This window comes from Cottoperca gobio, chromosome 9 (assembly GCF_900634415.1).
Source record: "Cottoperca gobio chromosome 9, fCotGob3.1, whole genome shotgun sequence".
NCBI classification, from domain to species: Eukaryota; Metazoa; Chordata; class Actinopteri; order Perciformes; family Bovichtidae; genus Cottoperca; species Cottoperca gobio.
The window spans coordinates 152,131-176,306 of record NC_041363.1 but is presented as its reverse complement, the minus strand read 5'-3'; the positions used below and the strand labels follow the sequence as shown (position 1 = coordinate 176,306).

At 39.5% G+C, this 24,176-nt stretch overlaps 2 protein-coding genes across 7 annotated transcripts; one reads left to right on the top strand and one right to left on the bottom strand.

The window, feature by feature from the left end:
* The first annotated feature begins 723 nt into the window (after window positions 1-723).
* On the top strand, window positions 724-17,266 carry LOC115013871 (regulator of G-protein signaling 3-like). Of its 5 annotated transcripts, XM_029440422.1 has the most exons (17): window positions 724-1,072; window positions 5,003-5,084; window positions 5,435-5,540; window positions 5,943-6,039; window positions 6,684-6,920; window positions 7,454-7,487; window positions 8,967-9,223; window positions 9,311-9,394; window positions 10,818-10,929; window positions 11,771-11,952; window positions 12,121-12,589; window positions 13,079-13,302; window positions 13,943-13,989; window positions 14,554-14,652; window positions 15,367-15,428; window positions 15,519-15,685; window positions 15,954-17,266. In XM_029440422.1, exons 1-17 carry the CDS (start codon window positions 1,019-1,021, stop codon window positions 16,185-16,187), a joined length of 2,547 nt encoding a protein of 848 aa, XP_029296282.1. In that variant the 5' UTR covers window positions 724-1,018; the 3' UTR covers window positions 16,188-17,266. The 5 variants fall into 5 exon arrangements, with proteins under 5 accessions (XP_029296282.1, XP_029296283.1, XP_029296280.1 ...); XM_029440423.1 differs by lacking the exon at window positions 724-1,072 and having other exon boundaries at window positions 4,096-5,084; window positions 8,970-9,223; window positions 11,771-11,940; XM_029440420.1 differs by lacking the exon at window positions 724-1,072 and having other exon boundaries at window positions 4,096-5,084; window positions 8,970-9,223.
* Window positions 17,267-17,615: 349 nt separating this feature from the next.
* On the bottom strand, window positions 17,616-18,282 carry LOC115013407 (myosin light chain 1, cardiac muscle-like). Of its 2 annotated transcripts, XM_029439696.1 has the most exons (2): window positions 18,195-18,209; window positions 17,616-18,152 (listed from the first exon to the last, which is right to left on the bottom strand). In XM_029439696.1, exons 1-2 carry the CDS (start codon window positions 18,207-18,209, stop codon window positions 17,616-17,618), a joined length of 552 nt encoding a protein of 183 aa, XP_029295556.1. The 2 variants fall into 2 exon arrangements, with proteins under 2 accessions (XP_029295556.1, XP_029295555.1); XM_029439695.1 differs by having other exon boundaries at window positions 17,616-18,282.
* Between the last annotated feature and the right edge of the window lie 5,894 nt (window positions 18,283-24,176).

The window sequence follows — 24,176 nt, the reverse complement described above, 5'->3', positions numbered from 1 at the left end:
CTGCTGCTTCATTAGACAGTAACCTTCCTTTTACTGTATGTACCTGATAAAGATACGCTACATTACAGTATATTATTGGGTAATTACCAAACTTAAGTATGTAGGTAAATACAGAGAATATTACCCGTCGACTCCACTAAGATCTGTGGAGTTTTGGTAAAAACCCACATAGAGTACAAGATATATCCAGATATCAAGGGGCTGCTTTACATGAACTAACGTTCCCTTCTATAGTTAGTAACCAGGTTTCCATCAGACTGCAGAGTTAACTGTAGCAGACCAGTATAAAGTATAAGGTGTTGTTGTTGGTTATCAGCTGGTTGGTGGAGAGACGCAGTGAAACCATTAAAAGTAAAAAGATTTATCGTTGAAGTCGCTTCATGTACGTCAGCATTTATTCACTTTACGAGAACGTCACATTTGAAACTAAACTTTCATTTGAATCGTACATTGATGTTGACGTTGTGTTAAAGCTGCAACTTCATTTGGATGGAACGTCACAAGAGTGTGTGTGTGTGTGTGTGTGTTTGTGTGTGTGTTCAGGAAGTGTGTGTCTTATCGCAGGGATACATCCAGTGTTTTTGTGAGTCTGAGTGTGTGTTTCCTGCTATTCTTCTGACTGTCGGTTCCCCACACACACACACACACACACACACACACACACACACACACACACACACACACACAACCACTGGTCTCTCACATCCAGTTGGCTATTCCTCCTCTCACACTTTCGTTCTGTAGATCTGGACCAGACTTGTAGTTTTGACCTGGAATACTGAAGTCTGAATCTGGAGTAAATCTACTTCTACATCTGGACCTGGGATATTCTGTAAATCTGGTTCACACTTGGTTCTGGGTTGAATGTGGATTCGAGTTACCTTCTATCTGGATCTGTCTCTATAACTGGATTTGGAGTAGATCTTGTTTTCTGGTTCTGGGTCAGGTGTGGGTCAGACCGGCTCCTGGTTCTGGTCCGGCTCTCCTGGAGGGACAGATGGAGGTCTGATCTGCTGTCATGCACACGATCCACCGTCTGTGTCGCGTCTGCATCGGACAGAATCTGCCGCAGGTCTGAGTGCCCTGATTATGAAAGACCGGTTCACAGGTTTTATATGATGTTCTGGTTCTGTTCATAACGGACTCTTCTTTAAACGTTCTTTCTGCAATTAAAATTAGTTAAAGCTTCAAGCTGTTTAATATTCAGTAAATCTTCTTTAATATCAGCAGCTCTCTCAGAACTTCTTTACTTTGAAGACGTTTTCTAAAAGTCATTACATTTAAATATTTCAGTAGTCTTTGATAATCTGGCAGAATAGAAGGGTGGAGTTCAGTAGGGATTGGAATTAAAGTGTATTTGAGATTAGTGTTGGGCAAATGCAACAATAAGTTTTCTTTGTTTAAATTAGCAGTTTTTTGAATGGAGTCTGGTGTGACGGAGGTTCACTAACATCACGTCTCTTCAGATTGGTTGCGCAGTGTGATGTAATTACCTGTTGAAACCTCCAGAGTTTCCTGTGTGTGTGTGTGTGTGTGTGTGTGTGTGTGTGTGTGTGTGTGTGTGTGTGTGTGTGTGTGTGATTAATTAATAAAGCGGCTGCACTTCACAACTTTGTGTTTGTGGCAGGTCGATCAATAATTCACACAGATTACAGCGGGATGGTTTTACTGAAAAACTGGATCTGACAGGAGAGAGAAAGCACGTGTTTGTGTGTGTGTGCGTGTGTTTGTGTGTGTAAGTGTGTGTAAGTGTGAGTGTGTGTAAGTGTGAGTGTGTGTAAGTGTGTGAGTGAGTGAGTGTGTGTGTGTGTGTGTGTGTGTGTGTTTGAACAGGCTCCATGTTTCCCTGATACACACACTCTCTGCTGTTCAAACACACTTTATTCTTCACTTCTTTGTCTTTATGTCAAATCTCTTTTCTCTTTAAAGCTGAAGAGTTTTCAGCCCTGAGTTTTGCCTCCAGGCCTCTCCTCAGTGTTCTGCCGAAGAGGTGAAACACAGGGCAAAGACACCCAGTGTCACTCACTGCTGCTCGTGTTTTTGTATTAAGTATTAATATAAGTAGTAATTAAGTATTAATACTAAGATTGATATAAGAATAATATTAGTATTACTACATGTATTAAAATAAGTATTAACATTAGTATGAATATTATTCTTATTAATAATAATAATAACAATAATAATAATATATGTATTAAAATTAGTATTAAAATTAGTATTAAAATAACTATTAAAATAAGTAGTATTATTATTAGTATTAATATAAGTATTTATATCCTGATGAGACCCACCCATTCACTTTTGTCCTCTGTGGTGCACATTTGTTTTTGGTCCCTTACTCTGAGCTTGTACATGCAACTGTATTGAATTCAATTGCACCTCACTGAGGACATCCTAGACTTTTCAACCAGTGATGGAGCAGCAGGGCTGCTCACCATACTCAAAAAGCCCAGAATGGTGCATGGAGACCGGACTAAATTCATCCAGTGATGGATCACTAGGCTGCTGTTTTGTATAATTTGGACCCGATGTCCTCTACAAAGGACAGACAAAAAAAACATAAATTAAAATATAAATATAAATATAATAATTTTAATTACATGATTTTAAATCAAATCAAATGTATTTATATAGCCCAATATCACAAATGACACATTTGTCTCAGTGTGCTTTACAGACTGTACAGGATACGACACCCTCTGTCCTCAGACCCTCTGTCCTTAGACCCTCTGTCCTTAGACCCTCTGTCCTTACACCCTCTGTCCTTAGACTCTCTGTCCTTAGACCCTCTGTTCTTAGACCCTCTGTCCTTAGACCCTCTGTCCTTACACCGTCTGTCCTTAGACCCTCTGTCCTCAGACCCTCTGTCTTTAGACCCTCTGTCCTTAGACCCTCGCATCGCACAAGGAAAAACTTCCTAAAAGAAACCCCATAATTAAAGGGGGAAAAATGGAAGAAACCTCAGGGAGAGACTGAGGAGGGATCCCTCTCCCAGGACGGACAGACGTGCAATAGATGTTGTGTGTACAGGATAAACAACATAGTACAAATACAACATTTGACAGAAATGATGTTGTGTGAAAAAGAGAAAGTTTGGATGAATCCAGGATAATGTCAATAAGGCTTCCCGGTGTCCAGCAGGACCAGGGCAGCAGGCGCAGCCACGATTCCTGATCCTGACGTAAACTTTATCAGTGTCAACCTGCCACATGAGACACAGACACTCTGGGGATGATGCCCCGGATGATGAGTTAGTAACATACATTTACATAAATGCATACAGATAGAGAGAGAGAAGAAGAGAGGGAGGGGAGGAGAGAGGAAGGGAAGGAAGAGAGCAGGGAGGTGTCCCCCGGCAGTCTAAGCCTATAGCAGCATAACTAGGGGCTGATCCAGGGCAAACCTTAGCCAGCCCTAACTATAAGCTTTATCAAAAAGGAAAGTCTTTAGCCTACTCTTAAATTTGGAGCGTGTGTCTGCCTCCCGAACACAAACTGGAAGCTGGTTCCACTGGAGAGGAGCTTGATAGCTGAAGGCTCTGGCTCCCATTGTCAGGATCAGGAATCGTGGCTGCGCCTGCTGCCCTGGTCCTGCTGGACACCGGGAAGTCTTTTTGACATAATCCTGGATTCATCCAAACTTTCTCTTTTTCAACACAACATCATTTTCTGTCAAATGTTGTATTTGTACTATGTTGTTTATCATGTACACACGACGTCTATTGCACGTCTGTCCGTCCTGGGAGAGGGATCCCTCCTCAGTTGCTCTCCCTGAGGTTTCTTCCATTTTTCCCCTTTAATTATGGGGTTTCTTTTAGGAAGTTTTTCCTTGTGCGATGCAAGGATCTATGGACAGAGGGGGTCGTATCCTTTACAGTCTGTAGACAAATGTATAATTTGTGATATTGGGCTATATAAGTACATTTGATTTGATTTGATTTGATTTGATTTCCTTTTATGCCAACACAATGTTCCAGTCTCTGTAGTAGAATGTCCTGATCAACAGTGTGGAAAGCAGCACTGAAGTCTAACAAGACAAGAACAGAGACAAGTCCTTTGTCTGATGCCAATAGAAGGTAATTGGTAACTTTCACCAGTGACATCTCTGTGCTATGATGAACTCTAAATCCAGATTGAAAAACCTCAAATAAACTATTATTATGTAAAAGATCACACAACTGTTTTGCGACTGATTTCTCAATTAACACTGATGTCCCTGTGCTTCCTGTCCTTCAGCTGTGGACATGCGAACTCACTGATCCTGCAGAGAAACTCAAACACTGAGAGTCTCCGTTCTCTTTAAAAACCTCCACCCCCTCACTGTTTTTAATATCAGCCTGTCAGTCTGCACTCAGGGAGATTTAACTTCCTTTGTGTGTAGAAAGTTCTCAGGAGGAGGCGACCTTTCCTGGAGTCTGTGTGTAGAGAGTCATGGCAACAGACGGCTGCAGGAGACAGAGACATGCAGCTCTGCATAAGAGAGCGCCCCCTGCAGGAGACACAAGAGAGCGCCTCCTGCAGGAGACACAAGAGAGCGCCTCCTGCAGGAGACACAAGAGAGCGTCCCCTGCAGGACAAAAAACAGAGCGCCTCCTGCAGGAGACACATGAGAGCGCCCCTGCAGGAGAACCTTGAGCTCTGTTTTTTGTTGCTTCTCGGTGGCCATTAAAGGAACTGCAGTTTCTGTTTTTGCGGCTTGGAGGTTGCTGCTTGATTGAAACTTGTGGAGTTTGTATATATAAATGATAAACACAATATATATATAAATAATAAATCTAATATATATAAATAATATACCTATAGTGTTGATCACGTGTCGATAAGGAGCTTTACCTCAATAAAGACAAACGTTAAACTTCTGTGATGGAAAGTTTCACCGCCACGTCTCCAGATTTATGATCCTGAATGTATCACCAGCCACAGGATAATGGATGTATAAAGTATATAAGTACATGTATATATATATATTTATATATATTGATGTGTCTGTGTGTCTCCAGGTGAGCGTTGTTCGAGGTAAAGACGGTTTTGGATTCACGATCTGCTCCGACTGTCCGGTCAGAGTCCAGGCTGTTGACCCCGGTGAAAACATTTAAATATATAAATACCTACATAGAAACAAGTAGAAACACGGAGAAACACATAGAAACACAGTTTCATGAGAAGGTAATTTTGAGTCTCCATCAGCTGGTATTTACAACGTGAAGTTATGTTTTAGTTCATGTTTCCTGCTGACAGTATAACTATATCTTAGAAGCATGTGATCATGTGACTTCAATGTTCCTCATAACTTATTATACAAACGAGTTTCAGTTTAGCATCAACATTTTTTACACCTCAAGAGAAACGATTGACTGAGTTCAGCTGTTTCAACGCTTTACACTCACACGTAAGTGCAAACATGTGTAATGAACCCAACGTTCTGTCTGCAGGCGGTCCGGCTCATCAGTCTGGTCTCCGTCAGGGCGACTCGGTCCTGCAGCTCAATGGACTTCCTGTAGAAACCTGGAAATGTGTCGACCTCGCCCACGCCATCAGGTAGCCCCGCCCCTCAGACTCTCACCTACTTCCTGTTTACTTAAAATTTTGTTTGATCTTCATATGGAAAAAACAGTCGTGTTGACATTTAAAACCAACAAACAGACAAAATATTTAGATAGTTAGAGAATTCTTCACTTTATTTACTTTGTTTAATTCTCAATTTTTTTAACTTTCTTTTAATCAACGTTTGATTGAATTTCATTTTCACTTCATTGTTGTGTGTGTGTGTGTGTCTGTATATATGTGTGTGTCTGTATATATGTGTGTGTGTGTGTGTGTCTGTATATACGTGTGTGTGTGTGTGTGTCTGTATATATGTGTGTGTCTGTATATATGTGTGTGTCTGTGTGTGTGTGTCTGTGTGTGTCTGTGTGTGCGTGTGTTTGTGTGTGTGTGTAGGAGTTGTTCCTCTCAGATCGTGCTGGTGGTCTGGAGAGGGTTACCTGAGCTCCGGTCAGGATGTGAAGCTTTGCTCCGCCCACAAACTCACAACCAGGTGAGTCTCACCTGAAACAGGAAGCACTGATGTTAAAGGTGTACGGTGTAACGTTCAGGGAACCTTGTTATTAATGACCATGGCCATTAAGGGAACTGCAGTCAGCATCCTGGGCATTGGCTAAAACAGTGACGTTACGGTCATATCTCATATTTATAATCACTTTACTATCCGTAATGTTCCTTTATTTTATTTGGATCTTCGGCTCCATAATCCTAACTAATTACGTTATCAGCTAACTTTATGAAGCAACCAATGCCAGGTCGCTGCAGCATAGCTAACTAACACCTAGCTGGCTCACTTTAGTTTAGCTAAATTACAGTTAGCTGGTTAACCTTATCGTAGCTCATCTTACAGTAAGCTAGTTTTCCCCTGCCTTGTAACTGTTTGTCTTAACACCAAACAGAATCTGCTAATTTTTAACAGTTTTCAGCGGTGATCTATATTGAAAATCTGCAGAATTTAGCAGAATGTTTTTTTGTTTGTAATGTGATAGACAGTATTCGTTTTTTCGTCCTGAGTCCTTCTCGTAGAAGTCAGTCCACAGGCTGGTTTAGATTCACACATTGGCGATACAAATAGATAACATTATACATACGTTAAAAGTTACGTACAGGACCTTAAAGTGAGCGAATGTCTCCTAGACAACAGGCAGGAAGCTGCTGCCTCACCCCGCCCACAGTAAACATGGCCGCCGCCGAAGTCAGGGGTCAGGAGTCCGGTCCAGCCTCGGGGCTCTGGGCTCGCTCTGGAGGGACAGGAAGGAGGAGCAGGAGGAGCAGGAGTACTCGTCGCGCACCGCCGCGCTGAAGGGTACCCACGTGACCGCATCATATGGAGACAACTACATCATACTGTCACCTGTCAATCCAGGAGGACAGGTGAGTGTGGGGGGCGGGGTGTACTTCGGGGCCTACAGGTGTCTCAAAGTATGTCCAGAACCACCTGAACCGGACTTTCAGAAATACAACATTACTGATGTTTCTGCTGACTCAAACATAAATCCCCACAAAGTCCTTGAGCCTGCAGGGCCGCGTGCACAGAACCTGAAGACAGGCTGAGAATAAAAGAGGAACAGGAAGTGAATGTATCAGTAGCGGATATAAAATAACAGAAAAGTGCGTGCATGAAATGCTTTTACTGTTCAGTGTTGTGAAATTAACCCTAATCCTATGTTGTCCAATAGAGAGGACAGCTTGTCTCCCACCACCTCCACATTGCCTTCCTTATTGTAAAAGACCAGAATGCTCTGTAAAATAATATTTTATTGTAACTTAAATCCGATATTATACAACTATAACCAGTTACATTGTTGAGATTTCTCTCTGTACTGGTGAATAACACCTGCGTGGGAGGGTTGAAGGAGAAACGGTGAATAAATGTTGAGATAATAAAACATTCGTCTGTGTTTCAGCTGTTGCAGCCGGTTTACCAGGACGGAGCGATCGGTAAGACTTTTACTTACACCACTTATGAATAATATAAAAACAGTGAATAATATAAAAACAATGAATAATATAAAAACAATGAATAATATACAAACAATGAATAATATAAAAACAATGAATAATATAAAAACAACGAATGATATAAAAACAATGAATAATATAAAAACAGTGAATGATATAAAAACAATGAATAATATAAAAACAATGAATAATATAAAAACAATGAATAATATAAAAACAATGAATAATATAAAAACAACGAATGATATAAAAATAATGAATAATATAAAAACAGTGAATAATATAAAAACAATGAATAATATAAAAACAATGAATAATATAAAAACAATGAATAATATGAAAACAGTGAATAATATAAAAACAATGAATAATATAAAAACAATGAATAATATAAAAACAATGAATAATATAAAAACAGTGAATAATATAAAAACAATGAATAATATAAAAACAGTGAATAATATAAAAACAGTGAATAATATAAAAACAATGAATAATATAAAAACAGTGAATAATATAAAAACTGTGAATAATATAAAAACAATGAATAATATAAAAACAGTGAATGATATAAAAAGTAAGAATAATATAAAAACAGTGAATAATATAAAAACAATGAATAATATAAAAACAGTGAATAATATAAAAACTGTGAATAATATAAAAACAATGAATAATATAAAAACAGTGAATGATATAAAAAGTAAGAATAATATAAAAACAGTGAATAATATAAAAACAATGAATAATATAAAAACAGTGAATAATATAAAAACAGTGAATAATATAAAAACAATGAATAATATAAAAACAATGAATGATATAAAAAGTAAGAATAATATAAAAACAATGAATAATATAAAAACAACGAATGATATGAAAACAGTGAATAATATAAAAACAACGAATGATATAAAAACAATGAATAATATAAAAACAGTGAATAATATAAAAACAATGAATAATATAAAAACAACGAATGATATGAAAACAGTGAATAATATAAAAACAGTGAATAATATAAAAACAATGAATAATATAAAAACAGTGAATAATATAAAAACAGTGAATAATATAAAAACAATGAATAATATAAAAACAGTGAATAATATAAAAACAATGAATAATATAAAAACAGTGAATAATATAAAAACTGTGAATAATATAAAAACAATGAATAATATAAAAACAGTGAATGATATAAAAAGTAAGAATAATATAAAAACAATGAATAATATAAAAACAGTGAATAATATAAAAACAGTGAATAATATAAAAACAGTGAATAATATAAAAACAATGAATAATATAAAAACAGTGAATAATATAAAAACAGTGAATAATATAAAAACAATGAATAATATAAAAACAGTGAATAATATAAAAACAATGAATAATATAAAAACAGTGAATAATATAAAAACAATGAATAATACTAATATGTTGATTTTCACCCAGCAGGCCGTCTGTACCAGACTCACCCCAGCAGAGGTCAGAACGTGCTCCACGACCCTCGACCCTCCTCCCCCCGCCCGTTCCCCGGCTGCACCTCCACGCTTCCCCCGCCCCCCCCCACCTCCTCTTCATCTGCCGCGCCTGGTAACTACGGCAACTACCAGAACTGCACCATCGTCCAATCACATCTGCCCTGCTCCGCGTACGGGACCTACGTCAGCCCGGCGCCCAAAACCCTGATTTTCCCCGTCTTCGTGCAGGTCAGAGCCCAGAACAGAACCCATAACGTTAGATTTGAGGAACCCCTGTCTTCATGTTGTTGTTGTTGTTGTTGTTGTTGTTTTCAGCCTTTGGATCTGTGCAGTCCTGACAGAACTCTGCTGATGTCAGAGGAGATGATTCTCCACCAGGCCGACCTGCTGCCTGCAAAGGTAAATATACTGCAAATATACTCTAAATATACTCTAAATATACTACTGTACTACTGTGTACTACTACCATTGTAGTCAATCAATCAACTTTCATTTGTATAGCCCAATATCACAAATTACACCCATGCCCCCGTGGGTTTTACAGACACATTTAATGGGGGAAATGTTCTAAACCTCAGGGAGACGCTGAGGAGGGATCCCTCTCCCAGGACGGACAGACATGCCCTATAGTTAGGGTAAGCCTGAGCCAGCCCTAACTATAAGCTTTATCAGAGAGGAAAATCTTTAGCCTGCTCTTAAATGTGAAGAGGGTGTCTGCCTCCTGAACACAAACTCTCCCAGTTTGTGTTTCACAGCTTGATAGCTGAAGGCTCTGGCTCCCAGTGTATGCAATGCTCTAGTTGGGTTATAAGGTACTATGAGATCTTTAAGATAAGCTGGAGCCTTAATTAATTAATTGCTTTGTAAGTCAGGAGAAGGATTTTGAATTATATTCTGGATGTTACCAGGAGCCAGTGCAGAGCAGCTAATACAGGAGTAATAAACATTTCTAGAAAAAATCTTAGAATTTTATAATATATGATCTGAATATCCCCCCCAGCTCAGTTTTTCATTAAATTATTTACTGCTGCTCTCCAGACGGGACGAATCAAGACGTGACAAAATGATTTCAGACAGTTTACTCTGCTCACATGGCTGCAGATACAAGAGAAGTTATTGATTGTTATTGACATTAATGAAGGACACGACGACCTCACACACACACACACACACACACACACACACACACACACACACACATACACCCAGACACACACACTGTTTATGGGAATCTGCTGCTTTAGTTTTCAGTAAAAGTGAAGCTGAGACGCGTGTCTGCAATCGTAGAGCAGGAAGTCAGCAGCGGTCAGAGGTCACAGTGATATCAAGAAGATATTTATAAACTCTGTTTAAACATCAAATATATCTGAGAAAAAGTCCTGAATTACTTTATTTAAGTCCCTGAAATGAGCATGACTCCTGATGACGCATGTTTCTGATTCAAGTAGATCACCAATAAACAGGAAGTATTGAATATTAAACACAAAAACATCGGCTCTTCGCCACCATGTTCCTGTACACATACATTCGGGCCCGTCTTCTTCTTGTGTTGGGTTTCATGGCTGTTGTGCTAGTGTGGCATCAGCGCCCCCTGCTGGTTCCTCTGACATGCACCACCACGTCTGTGTGAAAATTGAACACAGGAATTTACTGGGACCTGTGTGTGGAAGTCACCTTGGGCTGGGACCACAATACCCATAATGCATTGTGAAACAAACATTTAGAAGCTGACTGATAGAAAACAGTTCAGATGAACCAGGACTGTGTGTGTGTGTGTGTGTGTGTGTGTGTGTGTGTGTGTGTGTGTGTGTGTGTGTTGCAGGTGACTGTGTTGATCTACAGCGACTTGCTGCTGTTCACAAGAGAGGATGAAGTCGGTCGCTGCAACGTCCTGCAGAGTCCCCTGTACCTGAACACACTGCAGCTCAGAGAGGGTACACACACATGCACGCACTCAAACACACACACACACACACACACACACACACACACACACAGAGCCTGGTGGATACGTGGAACTTTAATTATTTGATGTAACTTGCAGTATTTCATATAGTTTACATGAAACTTCAGATAAATATTTTAATGTTCATGATCGTTGATTTTTAATTATTTATTATTTATTAACAAACAAACATTGATATTAATCAAGTTACTGACTCAACTGTACCATGGGGACTGGCTAGTGTTGTTGTTGTGTGTGTTGTTGTTGTTAATATTGCTGTGTATTGTTGTTGTTGTGGTGTGTGTTGTTATTGTGTATTGTTGTTGTTGTGTGTGTTGTTGTTGTTGTTAATGTTGCTGTGTATTGTTGTTGTGGTGTGTTGTGTATTGTTGTTGTGGTTTGTATTGTTGTGGTGTGTATTGTTTTTGTGTATTGTTGTTGTGGTTTGTATTGTTGTGGTGTGTATTGTTGTTGTGTATTGTTGTTGTGTGTGTTGTGTATTGTTGTTGTGGTTTGTATTGTTGTGGTGTGTGTTGTTGTTGTGTATTGTTGATGTGGGGTGTGTTGTTGTGGTGTGTGTTGTTGTTGTGGTGTGAATTGTTGTTGTTAATGTTGTTGTTGTAGGGTGTGTTGTTGTGGTGTGTGTTGTTGTTGTGGTGTGAATTGTTGTTGTTAATGTTGTTGTTGTGTGTGTTGTTGTGTATTGTTGTTGTGTGTGTATATTGTTGTTGTGTATTGTTGTTGCTAATATTGTTGTTGTTATTGTTGTGTTTTGTGTGTATTACTGCGCATTATAGTGTGTATTACAGTGTGTATTGTTGTTTGTGCAGTGGCGTCTGCGCCCCTGCAGATCTACTTCCTGTTGAGCTCTCGGGGCTGCTGGCGTTGTCTCTTCAGTCTCGAGTCTTTCAGCGTCGAGCAAAAGCTCAGAGTCCGTCTCTGTTTCCATGACAACATACAGCTGAAGCTGGTCACCACGGAGACGGGACACAGTCACCAGGTACGACACCAGGTTAGCGCCGCCCACCGGGGACACTCTGTGGGAGAAAACAAGCTCACCTGTGTGTTTTTATATCGTTGTCATTAGAAAACACTGAAGTGTGAAAAAAATTCTAAAACATTCTATTAATATTTGCAACACATTTGAATGTTCACCTGACCTCTAACCTTCCCCCCACAGCTCTCAGACCTCCCCTCAGAATTCGGCCTCCTCTCTCTTGCTCAGTCTGACCTCCTCTATCGCCCCTCCTCCCCCTACTCCTCCCTCTGTGACCCCCTCACACCCGCCTCCCCCTCTCTTTACCCCCCTAGTTCTCTTTTCTCCTCTCCCCCCCCCCACACCTCCTCCTCACCTCCCTCCAGGACCTTCCCCGCCACACCTCAACCCCTCCCACCCCCTCCCCCCTCCTGCTCTACCCAGAGGACTGCAGTCTGGAAGGAGAGAGGAGGAGCAGAGGAGGAGGAGGAGAGGAGGAAGGGAAGGAGGGAGACGATGGAGGAGGGGGAGGAGCGGCAGCAGGGGGAGGGGGAGAGTGCCTCTGAAACATCCGAGAGTATGGGAGGCCCCCTCCACTTCAACATAAAGAAAGAGGAGTGGGAGGAGGAGAGAGGAGGTGCTGAGGAGTTAACCTCCACCTACAGACCTGCAGGTCAGTCTGAAAGGCTGCACATCTGAAAGCAGTTGAAGCGGAAGTTAAAGTGTTGATTTGAAGTGTCAATAAAAGGGAAACCTGAAAGGATTTCAAGTGTTGGCGTTAAGTTTTACGTTTAATCACTCAATATTAAGAGATTTAAGCAGTATTAATGTTACTTAATAAGAAGGTATCAGTGGCAGTTGAAATACAATTACCGAAAGGAATTGAAATGATGATTAATGGAAGTAGAAGTGAAGTTACTGAAAATCAAAGTGAAAACTATGAACTGATCAAGAAATATCAGCTGAAATAAATAAGTGGCATCTCAAAAGTTAAAACTGAAATACAATATCAGTTAAACCTGAAGTGTAGACTCTGAAAACTGTTAATATTGAAAGGAGTCGAAGTGAAATCACTGAATGCAGAAATATTCTCTGTTAAAGACAAATGAAAACAGAAACTTGACTTGAAGAATAATTTTGTGTCTTTATGTTCTACTTTCAGTTCTGCGTCGCTCTCTCTCGGAGGGCTCTCTGCTGCAAGAACCTCGTTCGCCCAGATTCCTGTCTGACAGCACCATCCACCGACTCACCCGCGCCGCAACCTCCGACCTCGACCTCTGCAGAGAACCCGTCCCCCGCCCCCCCTCCGTCCACACCCTGAGGAAACAGCTGACCAGAGAGGGGGGGTCTCTGCACCAAATGCTGCTGCTGCTCAACGGCACCAAGGTACATACCAGCAGACCAGTAGAGACCCGAACAGACCAGCAGACCAGTAGAGACCAGAACAGAGCAGCAGAGAGCAAGATAGACCAGTACAGACCAGCAGAGAGCAGCAGAGAGCAGTACAGACCATCAGAGAACAACACAGACCAGCAGAGACCAGTAAAGACCAGCAGAGAGCAGGACAGACCAACAGAAACGAGTAGAGAGTAGCGGAGATCAGTACAGACCAGTACAGACCAGCAGAGACTAGTAAAGACCAGCAGAGAGCAGTAGAGAGCAGCGGAGAGGAGCAGAGACCAGTAAAGACCAGCAGAGAGCAGTAGAGAGCAGCAGAGAGGAGCAGAGACCAGTACAGACCAACAGAGAGCAGTAGAAACCAGTACAGGCCAGCAGAGACCAGTAAAGACCAGCAGAGAGGAGCAGAGACCAGTTCAGATCAGTACAGACCAGCAGAGACTAGTAAAGACTAGCAGAGAGCAGTAGAGAGCAGCAAAGAAGAGCAGAGGCCAGTATAGTCCAGCAGAGACGAGTACAGACCAGCAGAGACCAGTACAGACCAGCAGAGAGGAGCAGAGACCAGTACGGACCAGCAGAGACCAATAAAGAGCAATAAAGTGTGACAGTTGTTGTTTTGATTGTTCAGGATGCCGAGTTCAGAAACCTTCACCTGAGAAAGAAGACTAAGAGTCTGTATGTACACACACACACACACACACACACACACACACACACACACACACACACACACACACACACACACACTGTACCATTACACTGTGCACTAAAACTATATGTGAATTTTCTTTGTATAAAACTAATAGTGAGTTGCATAATATTTCCGATATTTCCATGGTTATGCGTCTCCAACCGGCAATTAGGCTCTCATGAAGTGACGTGGTAAATAAAGCTTGGTGCGTCCAAAAAGATACATATTACTGTTAATTAAGTATAGTGAGTGACAGCACACATATCGGGTATGCAGTGCATAGCATGCAATTTCAGACGCAGCCCGTGAAGAAAGAAAACTTGATTAGTGTACGAGCTTTCGGCCATTTTGTTCTACTGACACATCGAGGGTACAAAGAGCAACAAGTTGACAACAAATATGGCCGACCTCACAGCACTATACTAATCGTTGGTTTCACAGTTTTATGATGTTAAAACTGATTTATGATGTTTATGATGTTTTTTGATGTTTTATTATTATGTTTATTTCCGTCTGACCTCCTGTCGCTCTGTTGGTCGCCTCCTCAGAGCCGTGGACGTTCGGAGCCGACTGCTGTTTCTACAGCGGCGGAAAAACAGTACCTGTGTCCATGGCAACAGTTTGGAGAAAGCTCTGAGAAACAACAGGTAGGAACACTGTCGTACTGACGAGGACCCTCACAACCAAAGTTAAGCTGGATCCTGCTGGTTCCTGCTGGATCCTGCTGGTTCCTGCTGGTTCTTGCTGGTTCCTGCAGGTCCTTCTGACGAGGTCCCTCTGTGTAATGGAAAAATACTGCATTGTTTTACTGTTCCTTATTGCAATGGCTTGGAATCGTACTGTGTACTTCACCGTGTGAAGTGTTCAGTGTGTGAAGAACACCCAGCTGTAGGAGGCAGTGGGGCTGCGCCTAGCAGATAATGGCCGAAACTAATTGAAGCCAGTTTCGGTTTTGACTAGTTGAAGCAGTGCCCTTATCCTGACCCTGGGTCAGCTGAGGTATGTAGATGAGACCACACTCTACACGGTATCATTACTTTGTGCTGTATATTCTGATCCTTTCCGTAGAAAGCCTTTTTTTTTGCATTGCCGCCAACATTTGTCTCAACTCAAAATATCTGCCGGCTTGTTTTCTCACTTGATAATTTTATTAAAACTTCCCCGAAGCAACCGCTGCATTTTCATTGGCCGCCATTTTCACAAGTTTGTTCTCCCGTCTCCTTCAGCTACGTAGCCATGGTGGCGACCATTGACTGAACTTTTTGTTATGTTCACCATCTTGGGACTCGCAGTTCACTGCATGTTGCCGCACTCAGTGCTACTGGTTCCAGTGTCTGAGGTGCGTTTGTTTCGTTTTTCAGACCGTCTACAACGGAGGTGCTGAGATGGGCGGAGAGTCTGGAGGCTTTGCTGACCAACCAGTGTAAGACACACCACTTCCTGTTTGTCTCTATGTGACGACTGTCTGTCTCTATTGGCTGAACGGTCTCCTTGCTCTCTTCTCATTGGTCAGATGGTCTGGCGGTGTTCCGTCACTTCCTGAGGTCAGAGTTCAGCGAGGAGAACTTGGACTTCTGGTTGGCTGTGGAGAGATTCAAGAGGACACGCCCACTCAGCAAGATGGCCGCCAGAGCTGTGAAAATCTACGATGAGTTCATTTCTACCAACGCAGCAAGACAGGTAGGGTCAGAACAAAGCCTGTTTACTGTAGAAATAAAACAGAATTGGTTTTAAGTTTGTGTAGATGTTGATGTATAAACACAAACGGTCTGGGAAACACAAATTAGTAGAGGAGACAATTTTGTTGTAATAGTACAAAACTGAAAATCTTTTTTTACATTCTATTTTATTTTCTCAAAACCAATCGAATGACTCTCCACACAAACCCCTGCCTGTCCTCTGATTGGTCTAAAGATTGGTCATGTGGCCCGCTGCTCTCTGTCTCCAGGTCAACGTGGACTCATCTGTCAGAGAATCGACCAATCAGAGCCTGCGTCTTGGCGTTAACCCCGCCCTTTTCCAGCTGGCCCAGGATCAGATTTTTGACCTGATGGAGACGGACAGTTACCCACGATTCATCAGGTCCCGCCTTTACGCCCAGCTGGCCAATCAAAACACACTGACAGCCACTGAGTCATCCAATCAGAGCGGAGCTGGGTTTTTACCTATCGGCCAATCATGAGCGAGGAAGAGAAAGGGCCAACCATCATCAGATTGGCTGTCCATCAGCTCCGAGAGCTGATCAATGAAAAAAACTACCCCGTTGCATTCTGGGAAATGTACTATCTATAGTCAGGATATTTCCACCGTTAAGTTTTTAATCTTTGAATAACTTTATATTTCTAAATAGACGCTTTAGTATTATTTATCCTGTGTAGTTTGTTTGGGTTTTACTTTAGTCATATTTTAACCTTCATTTATTTGAACATGAGAATCTCCAGTAAACATAAATAATCACTCATTTTTCGATGGAGACTAAAATATGTCATCCTTCATGTTCCCGACGAGTTTACGATCAGATAGTTTGTGATGAAATGTGCTTCATGTTTCCTTCAGGATGAATTATAATCACTTTGGTTTATAAAAAAGCAAGAAAGTTCTGCTGTCGAGCGCAGTTTGACCTTTTTTTTGCAGAAATAATGTTTTTATTTGTTTATATAATAACCTTATTTTTCTTTTGTTCTTTCATTATTCTTTTGCATATTAATTTAAATATGTATTAAATATCTCCGGAGAAGCGAGACACCATTAGCTTGGCAGCAGAGGGGATTTGAGGATTTCTTTGTCTTTTATTTGTGCAGGTTTAACAGAATAATCCTTCAATTTATTTATCTGAACACAACATCAGAAACTGTTTGTTTTATTCACACTTTAAACATCAGCATTAAAACTTTAAGATCTTCTTCTTTAGTTTCAGCAGGAAAGTGAAAAGCAGCTGCTTCTTTAGTAATGCATTATCTAATCTAGTAATGTATAATATTAATCTTAAATCTAAAGTAAACACACTTTTTATAAATCTTGTAAATCATCAGCCAGTTTTTATTTGTTTATTTCTTTTAATGAAGTGATTGTGCAGAAAGATTTTGGACATGATGTTAACTACGAGCAGCAGATTGAAGTGACAGTAACTAATGATGTTAATGTTAACGTGGATCTATAAACTGTTTAACACAATAACGATGTTTCGGCTTTATGTGAAGCTTGAATTACTGCTTAATATTTGTCTTTAATAATGTAATTATAAAGAAATCCTGTAATTCATGCACGTTTATTTTCTTCACTACACCCTCACATACACATTTACAACTGACCCCCCCCCCCCCCTAAACTGATGCTTTTCAAGTTTTGTTGTTAAAACCGTGGAGACAGGAGAGAAGTTTAATTTAGGAGTTCAAGGAAACATGAAGAGAAACTGATGTTTAGTTTCCTTTTAACAGTAAAAAATATAACATAAATGAATCTGCAGGAACTCCAAGAAGAAGCAGATCAGAGTTTATTTAAAAACAAACAAAGTTCATAACTGAGAAACACTGCAGAGGTTTTATTCAGAGAGAGTGGAGACAACCAGAAGAACACTAACCCGGGCCGGCAGAAGAACCGTTGCAGGTTTTTACCCGGCCAGGATGTGCTTGACGAACTCGGTGTAGTTAATTAGCCCGTTGGCGTCCTCCTGTCCCACCATGAGCCGGTCCACCTCGTGCTCTGTCATCTTCTCCCCCAGCGTGGACAGCACGTGCCGTAGCTCGGCGCCCATCACCGTGCCGTTGCCCTCCTTGTCGAAGACCCGCAGCCCCTCCACGAAGTCCTCGAAGGTGCCCTGCTCCTTGGAGCGCGCCACGTGTTGCAGCATGGGCAGGAAGCTGTCGAAGTCCAGCAGCTTGGAGTGCAGCTCCTCCGCCTTCGGCCGGCCCAGTAGCTTCAGCACCTCGTCGTTGGTGGGGTTGTGTCCCAGCGCCCGCATGACGTCTCCGCACTGAGCGAAAGTGATCTTCATCTCGCCGGCGGGCGTCTCGTCGAACAGCGTGAAGGCGTCTCTGAACTCCTCCACCTGGTCGGCGGTGAATTCCACCACGATGCTCTTCAGGTCCACCTCGGGGGTTTTGGACTCCGGCTCCACGGCTTTGGGAGGTGGAGGAGGCTCCTCCTTCTTCGCCTCCACCTTCTTCACCTCAGGCTTCTTCGCTTCCACCTTCTTCGGAGCCATGCTGCTGCAGAGAGGACGCACAGGGACGGACACGGAGGAGTTTTATAACGGCCGGGGGAGCGAGAGAGGAGAGAGACCAAAGATGGAAGAAAACGGGAATAGAAACACTTGAAGAGATGATAAGAAGAGAAGATAAACTGTCCGTCAGGCAGACCTGCAGGAGCCAACAGGAACCATTTTATGTAGTCTACAGAAAATATGTGAATAATGTGTGAACAAAAATATCCAGCAACTCTAATAAGTTCATTAAATTGTTGTTAAAGAATAAAAACATTTCCAAACTTCTAGACAGTACACAACCAGTGTTATGAACATTAACACAACGTGTGTGTGTGTGTGTGTGTGTGTGTGTGTGTGTGTGTGTGTGTGTGTGTGTGTGTGTTTGTGTGTGTGTCTCTCCTGCAGACTCACTTATGGAAAGTGTCCCTTAACATTCCTGCTGTGATAAGGGCAGTGATTACCCATAATGCCTTCAGGCTGTAAATAACAGTGATGGTGACGGAGTCCAGACCTGCTTCACTTTCATCTACAACAGTATATCTCGTATATCTGGTACATTTTAAAACAGAAATACTCTTCCTAAAGTACCATCTTTGTAAGATAGTATAGTATAATCTAATCTAATAATAAAGATGTGTTTTCCAAACTTTGATTGTATTGTATTTATTTCATGTTTTAGAGAAAAACATTTTTCACAGTCTGTATTTGAATCAAAAACTCATCCACTGTTAGACATCCTGCTAATAAACAAACAAACAAATCATTCTGAAAGTTTAAGAAACAAGAACAATTAAATATTTCAAGGAACAACACATTATCACAATAATAATACAAATATTTTAATACAGATTTACAGTAAATGTCAGATATCTTGCAGGTTTCACATTTAGAACATATTTTAAATATTGAGATGAGTTTGGGTATGAAATGTATCTCCTCAGTTTTTATGCCTTTTTACATTTATCTTCTATTTTATACTATTTTAATTCTGCTATTTTTATAATGGTACTTCAGACTCATTTACATGATCACTGTGATTATAGTACTGTAAATGCTCTTATTCTATCTAATCTTGTACTAATTGTTATGTTTTTGCTGTGAAGCACTTTGGGCTGCAATTCTTGTATCAAATCAAATCAAATTTATTTGTATAGCCCAATATCACAAATTATACATTTATCTCAGTGTGCTTTACAGACTGTACCGGTTACAACACCCTCTGTCCTTAGACCCTCGCATCGCACAAGGAAAAACTTCCTAAAAGAAAAAGGGAAAAATGTAAGAAACCTCAGGGAGAGCAACTGAGGAGGGATCCCTCTCCCAGGACGGACAGACGTGCAATAGATGTCGTGTGTACAGGATAAACAACATAGTACAAATACAACATTTGACAGAAATTATGTTGTGTTGAAAAAGAGAAAGTTTGGATGAATCCAGGAAAATGTTAATAAGGCTTCCCGGTGTCCAGCAGGACCAGGTCAGCAGGCGCTGTCACGATTCATGATCCTGACGTAAACTTTATCAGTGGCAACCTGCTAAATGAGAGACAGACACTCCGGGGATGATACCCCGGATGGTGAGTTAGTAACATACATTTACATAAATGCATACAGATAGAGAGGGAGAAGAAGAGAGGGAGGGGAGGAGAGAGGTAGGGAAGGAAGAGAGCAGGGAGGTGTCCCCCGGCAGTCTAAGCCTATAGCAGCATAACTAGGGGCTGATCCAGGGCAAACCTGAGCCAGCCCTAACTATAAGCTTTATCAAAAAGGAAAGTCTTTAGCCTACTCTTAAATGTGGGGAGGGTGTCTGCCTCCCGAACACAAACTGGAAGCTGGTTCCACTGGAGAGGAGCTTGATAGCTGAAGGCTCTGGCTCCCATTGTACTCTTAGAGACTCTAGGAACCACAAGTAACCCTGCAGTCTGGGAGCGTAATGCTCTAGTTGGTTTATAAGTTACTATGAGATCTTTAAAATATGCTGGAGCCTGACCATTAATTGATTTGTAAGTCAGGAGAAGGATTTTGAATTCTATTCTGTATTTTACCGGGAGCCAGTGCAGTGCAGCTAATACAGGAGTAATATGATCCCGTTTCCTTGTTCTTGTCAATACACGTGCCGCTGCATTTTGGAACAGCTGAAGAGTCTTAAGCGACTTATTGGGACAACCTGATAACAATGAGTTGCAGTAATCCAGCCTTGAAGTAACAAATGCATGGACTAGTTTTTCTGCATCATTTTGAGACAGGATGTGTCTTACTTTTGCAATGTTCCGTAGATGAAAGAAGGCAGTCCTTGAGATTTGTTTTATGTGAGAGTTAAATGACAGATCTTGATCAAAGATGACGCCAAGATTCCTTACAGCTGGAGGCCAAGTTAATGCCATCCAGAGCTTCTATGTCATTAGAAAATGCGTTTCGGAGGCATTTAGGGCCAAGTATAATAACTTCAGTTTTGTCTGTGTTTAACATCAAAAAGTTGCTAGACATCCAAGTTTTTATGTCCTTAAGGCTTGAAGTTTAGCCAATTGATTGGTTTCATCTGGTTTAATTGATAGATATAATTGGGTATCATCCGCATAACAATGAAAGTTTATAGAGTGGTTCCTTATAATATTGCCCAAAGGAAGCATATATAAGGTGAATAGAATCGGTCCAAGTACAGGACCCTGCGGAACTCCAAGACTGACTTTGGCTGTCATGGAGGATTTATCGTTAACAAGTACAAATTGAGATCGCTCAGATAAATAGGACTTGAACCAGCTTAGTGCGGTTTCTTTTATGCCAACACAATGTTCCAGTCTCTGTAGTAGAATGTCCTGATTAACAGTGTCGAAAGCAGCACTGAGGTCTAACAAGACAAGAACAGAGACAAGTCCTTTGTCTGATGCCAATAGAAGGTCATTGGTAACTTTCACCAGTGCCGTCTCTGTGCTATGATGAACTCTAAATCCAGATTGAAAAACCTCAAATAAACTATTATTATGTGAAAAGTCACACAACTGTTTTGCGACTGCTTTCTCAAGGATCTTAGCGAGAAAGGGAAGGTTAGATATCGGCCTATAGTTGGCTAAAACCTCTGGATCAAGACTAGGCTTTTTAAGAAGTGGTTTTATTACAGCTACTTTAAAGGATTTTGGTACGTAGCCAGATAATAGAGACAGGTTGATCATATTTAATAACGAAGTGTTAATTAAGGGTAAAACTTCTTTAAACAGTTTAGTTGGAATCGGGTCTAAAAGACAGGTTGATGGTTTAGACGATGAGATTGTTGAAGTTAGTTGGTTAAGGTTGATTGGAGTAAAACAGTCTAGATATATTTCAGGAGTTACAGATGTTTTTAAAATTCCAACAGTTGAAGTTAAGTCATTACCAATTGAGGTCAGGAGGAGATTAATTTTGTCTCTAATAATTATAATTTTATCGTTAAAGAAACTCATGAAGTTGTCACTACTGAGCGATATAGGAACAGAAGGCTCTGTAGAGCTGTGGCTCTTTGTCAGCCTCAGTGCTGAACAGAAACCTGGGGTTGTTCTTATGTTCTTCAATTAAGGAAGAGTAATAAGCTGCTCTGGCATTACGGAGAGCCTTCTTATACGTTTTAAGATGATCTAACCAGACTAAACGAGATTCTTCCAACTTAGTGGAACGCCATTTACTTTCAAGATTTCTCGACTTTTGTTTTAGTTTGCGGATTTGTAAATTAAGCCATGGAGCTTTCTTTTTCTGTTTTATGATCTTCTTCTTTAGAGGAGCGACAGAGTCGAGTGTTATTCGCAGTGAGGCTGCAGCGCTATCAACAAGATGATTAATTTGGGAGGGACTAAAGTTAGCATTGGAGTCCTCTGTTATATTGATATTGAGTCCTGGTATTAAATTAAGTGCTGATGGAATCACTTCCTTAAATTTAGTCACAGCACTTTCAGATAAACCCGCACCGACTATAGGGGGTTTGCTAACAGCTACACTTGCTAACCGCTGACTAGCCATGGTGCGGAGCCGCTCATCTATCCCTCTAAAACTCGCCTCCAACCCTGCGTATAAACTACATTTAATACACGTACCATTATCACTAAAGGAGGCCGAGCAATAGCTAAACATGAAACACACCGAGCAGGAGAGAGCAGAAGAGGAAGATACCATCGCTAGCTGCCGAGCTGCAGCAGCTAACGTTAGCAGAGCCGAACGGAGCATAAAGAATTGAGGATTTAGCGAGAGTCGCTAAGAGAAGGAGGATAAGGAGAGAGTTGTAAGTGCTTAGGAAGTACAAGTATAGGTTTAGATAGATGACAGGTAATTAGCCGATGTGATCAAGAATATACTTTATATCTTTATACTTTTCACTTTAACTCTTTATACTTTAACTCTTTATACTTTATACTTTAACTCTTTATACTTTAACTCTTTATACTTTATACTTTAACTCTTTATACTTTACTCTTTATACTTTATACTTTAACTCTTTATACTTTAACTCTTTATACTTTATACTTTAACTCTTTATACTTTTACTCTTTATACTTTATACTTTAACACTTTATACTTTAACTCTTTAACTCTTTAACTCTTTACACTTTAACAATTTATACTATAATACTTTATACTTTATACTTTAACTCTTTATACTTTAACTCTTTATACTTTAACTCTTTATACTTTATACTTTAACACTTTATACTTTAACTCTTTAACTCTTTAACTCTTTACACTTTAACAATTTATACTATAATACTTTATACTTTATACTTTAACTCTTTATACTTTTACAATTTATACTATAATACTTTATACTTTATACTTTAACTCTTTATACTTTAACTCTTTATACTTTAACTCTTTATACTTTATACTTTAACACTTTATACTTTAACTCTTTATACTTTAATACTTTACACTTTAACACTTTATACTTTAACACTTTATACTTTAATTCTTTATACTTTAATACTTTACACTTTTACACTTTATACTTTAACACACTTTATACTTTAACTCTTTATACTTTAACACTTTATACTTTAACACTTTATACTTTAACTCTTTATACTTTATACTTTATATTTTAACACTGAATACTTTAACTCTTTATACTTTAACTCTTTATACTTTATACTTTAACTCTTTATACTTTATACTTTAACTCTTTATACTTTATACTTTAACTCTTTATACTTTATACTTTAACTCTTTATACTTTAACTCTTTATACTTTATACTTTAACTCTTTATACTTTATACTTTATATCTTTATACTTTTCACTTTAACTCTTTATACTTTAACTCTTTATACTTTATACTTTAACTCTTTATACTTTAACTCTTTATACTTTAACTCTTTATACTTTAACTCTTTATACTTTATACTTTAACTCTTTATACTTTATACTTTAACTCTTTATACTTTAACTCTTTATACTTTAACTCTTATTATACTTTAACTCTTTATACTTTACTCTTTAACTCTTTATACTTTAACTCTTTATACTTTATACTTTAACTCTTTATACTTTAACACTTTATACTTTATACTTTAACACTTTATACTTTAACACTTTATACTTTAACTCTTTATACTTTAACTCTTTATACTTTTACTCTTTATACTTTAACACTTTATACTTTAACTCTTTACACTTTTACTCTTTATACTTTAACTCTTTATACTTTTAATCTTTATTCTTTAACACTTTATACTTTAACTCTTTATAATTTAACTCTTTATACTTTAACTCTTTATACTTTATACTTTAACTCTTTATACTTTATACTTTAACTCTTTATACTTTAACTCTTTATACTTTAACACTTTATACTTTAACTCTTTATACTTTAACTCTTTATACTTTAACTCTTTATACTTTATACTTTAACTCTTTATACTTTAACTCTTTATACTTTATACTTTAACACTTTATACTTTATACTTTAACTCTTTATACTTTAACTCTTTATACTTTAACACTTTATACTT

Bases quoted from the DNA above. Each gene is read 5' to 3' on its own strand.
- LOC115013871 (XM_029440419.1), top strand. From the start codon at position 4,934: ATGTATAAAGTATATAAGTACATGTATATATATATATTTATATATATT. The intron at 5,541-5,942 runs GTAGCCCCGCCC...GTGTGTGTGTAG, and splicing joins GACCTCGCCCACGCCATCAG to GAGTTGTTCCTCTCAGATCG. The intron at 13,990-14,553 runs GTATGTACACAC...TCGCCTCCTCAG, and splicing joins AGAAAGAAGACTAAGAGTCT to AGCCGTGGACGTTCGGAGCC.
- LOC115013407 (XM_029439695.1), bottom strand. From the start codon at position 18,209: ATGGCTCCGAAGAAGGTGGAAGCGAAGAAGCCTGAGGTGAAGAAGGTG.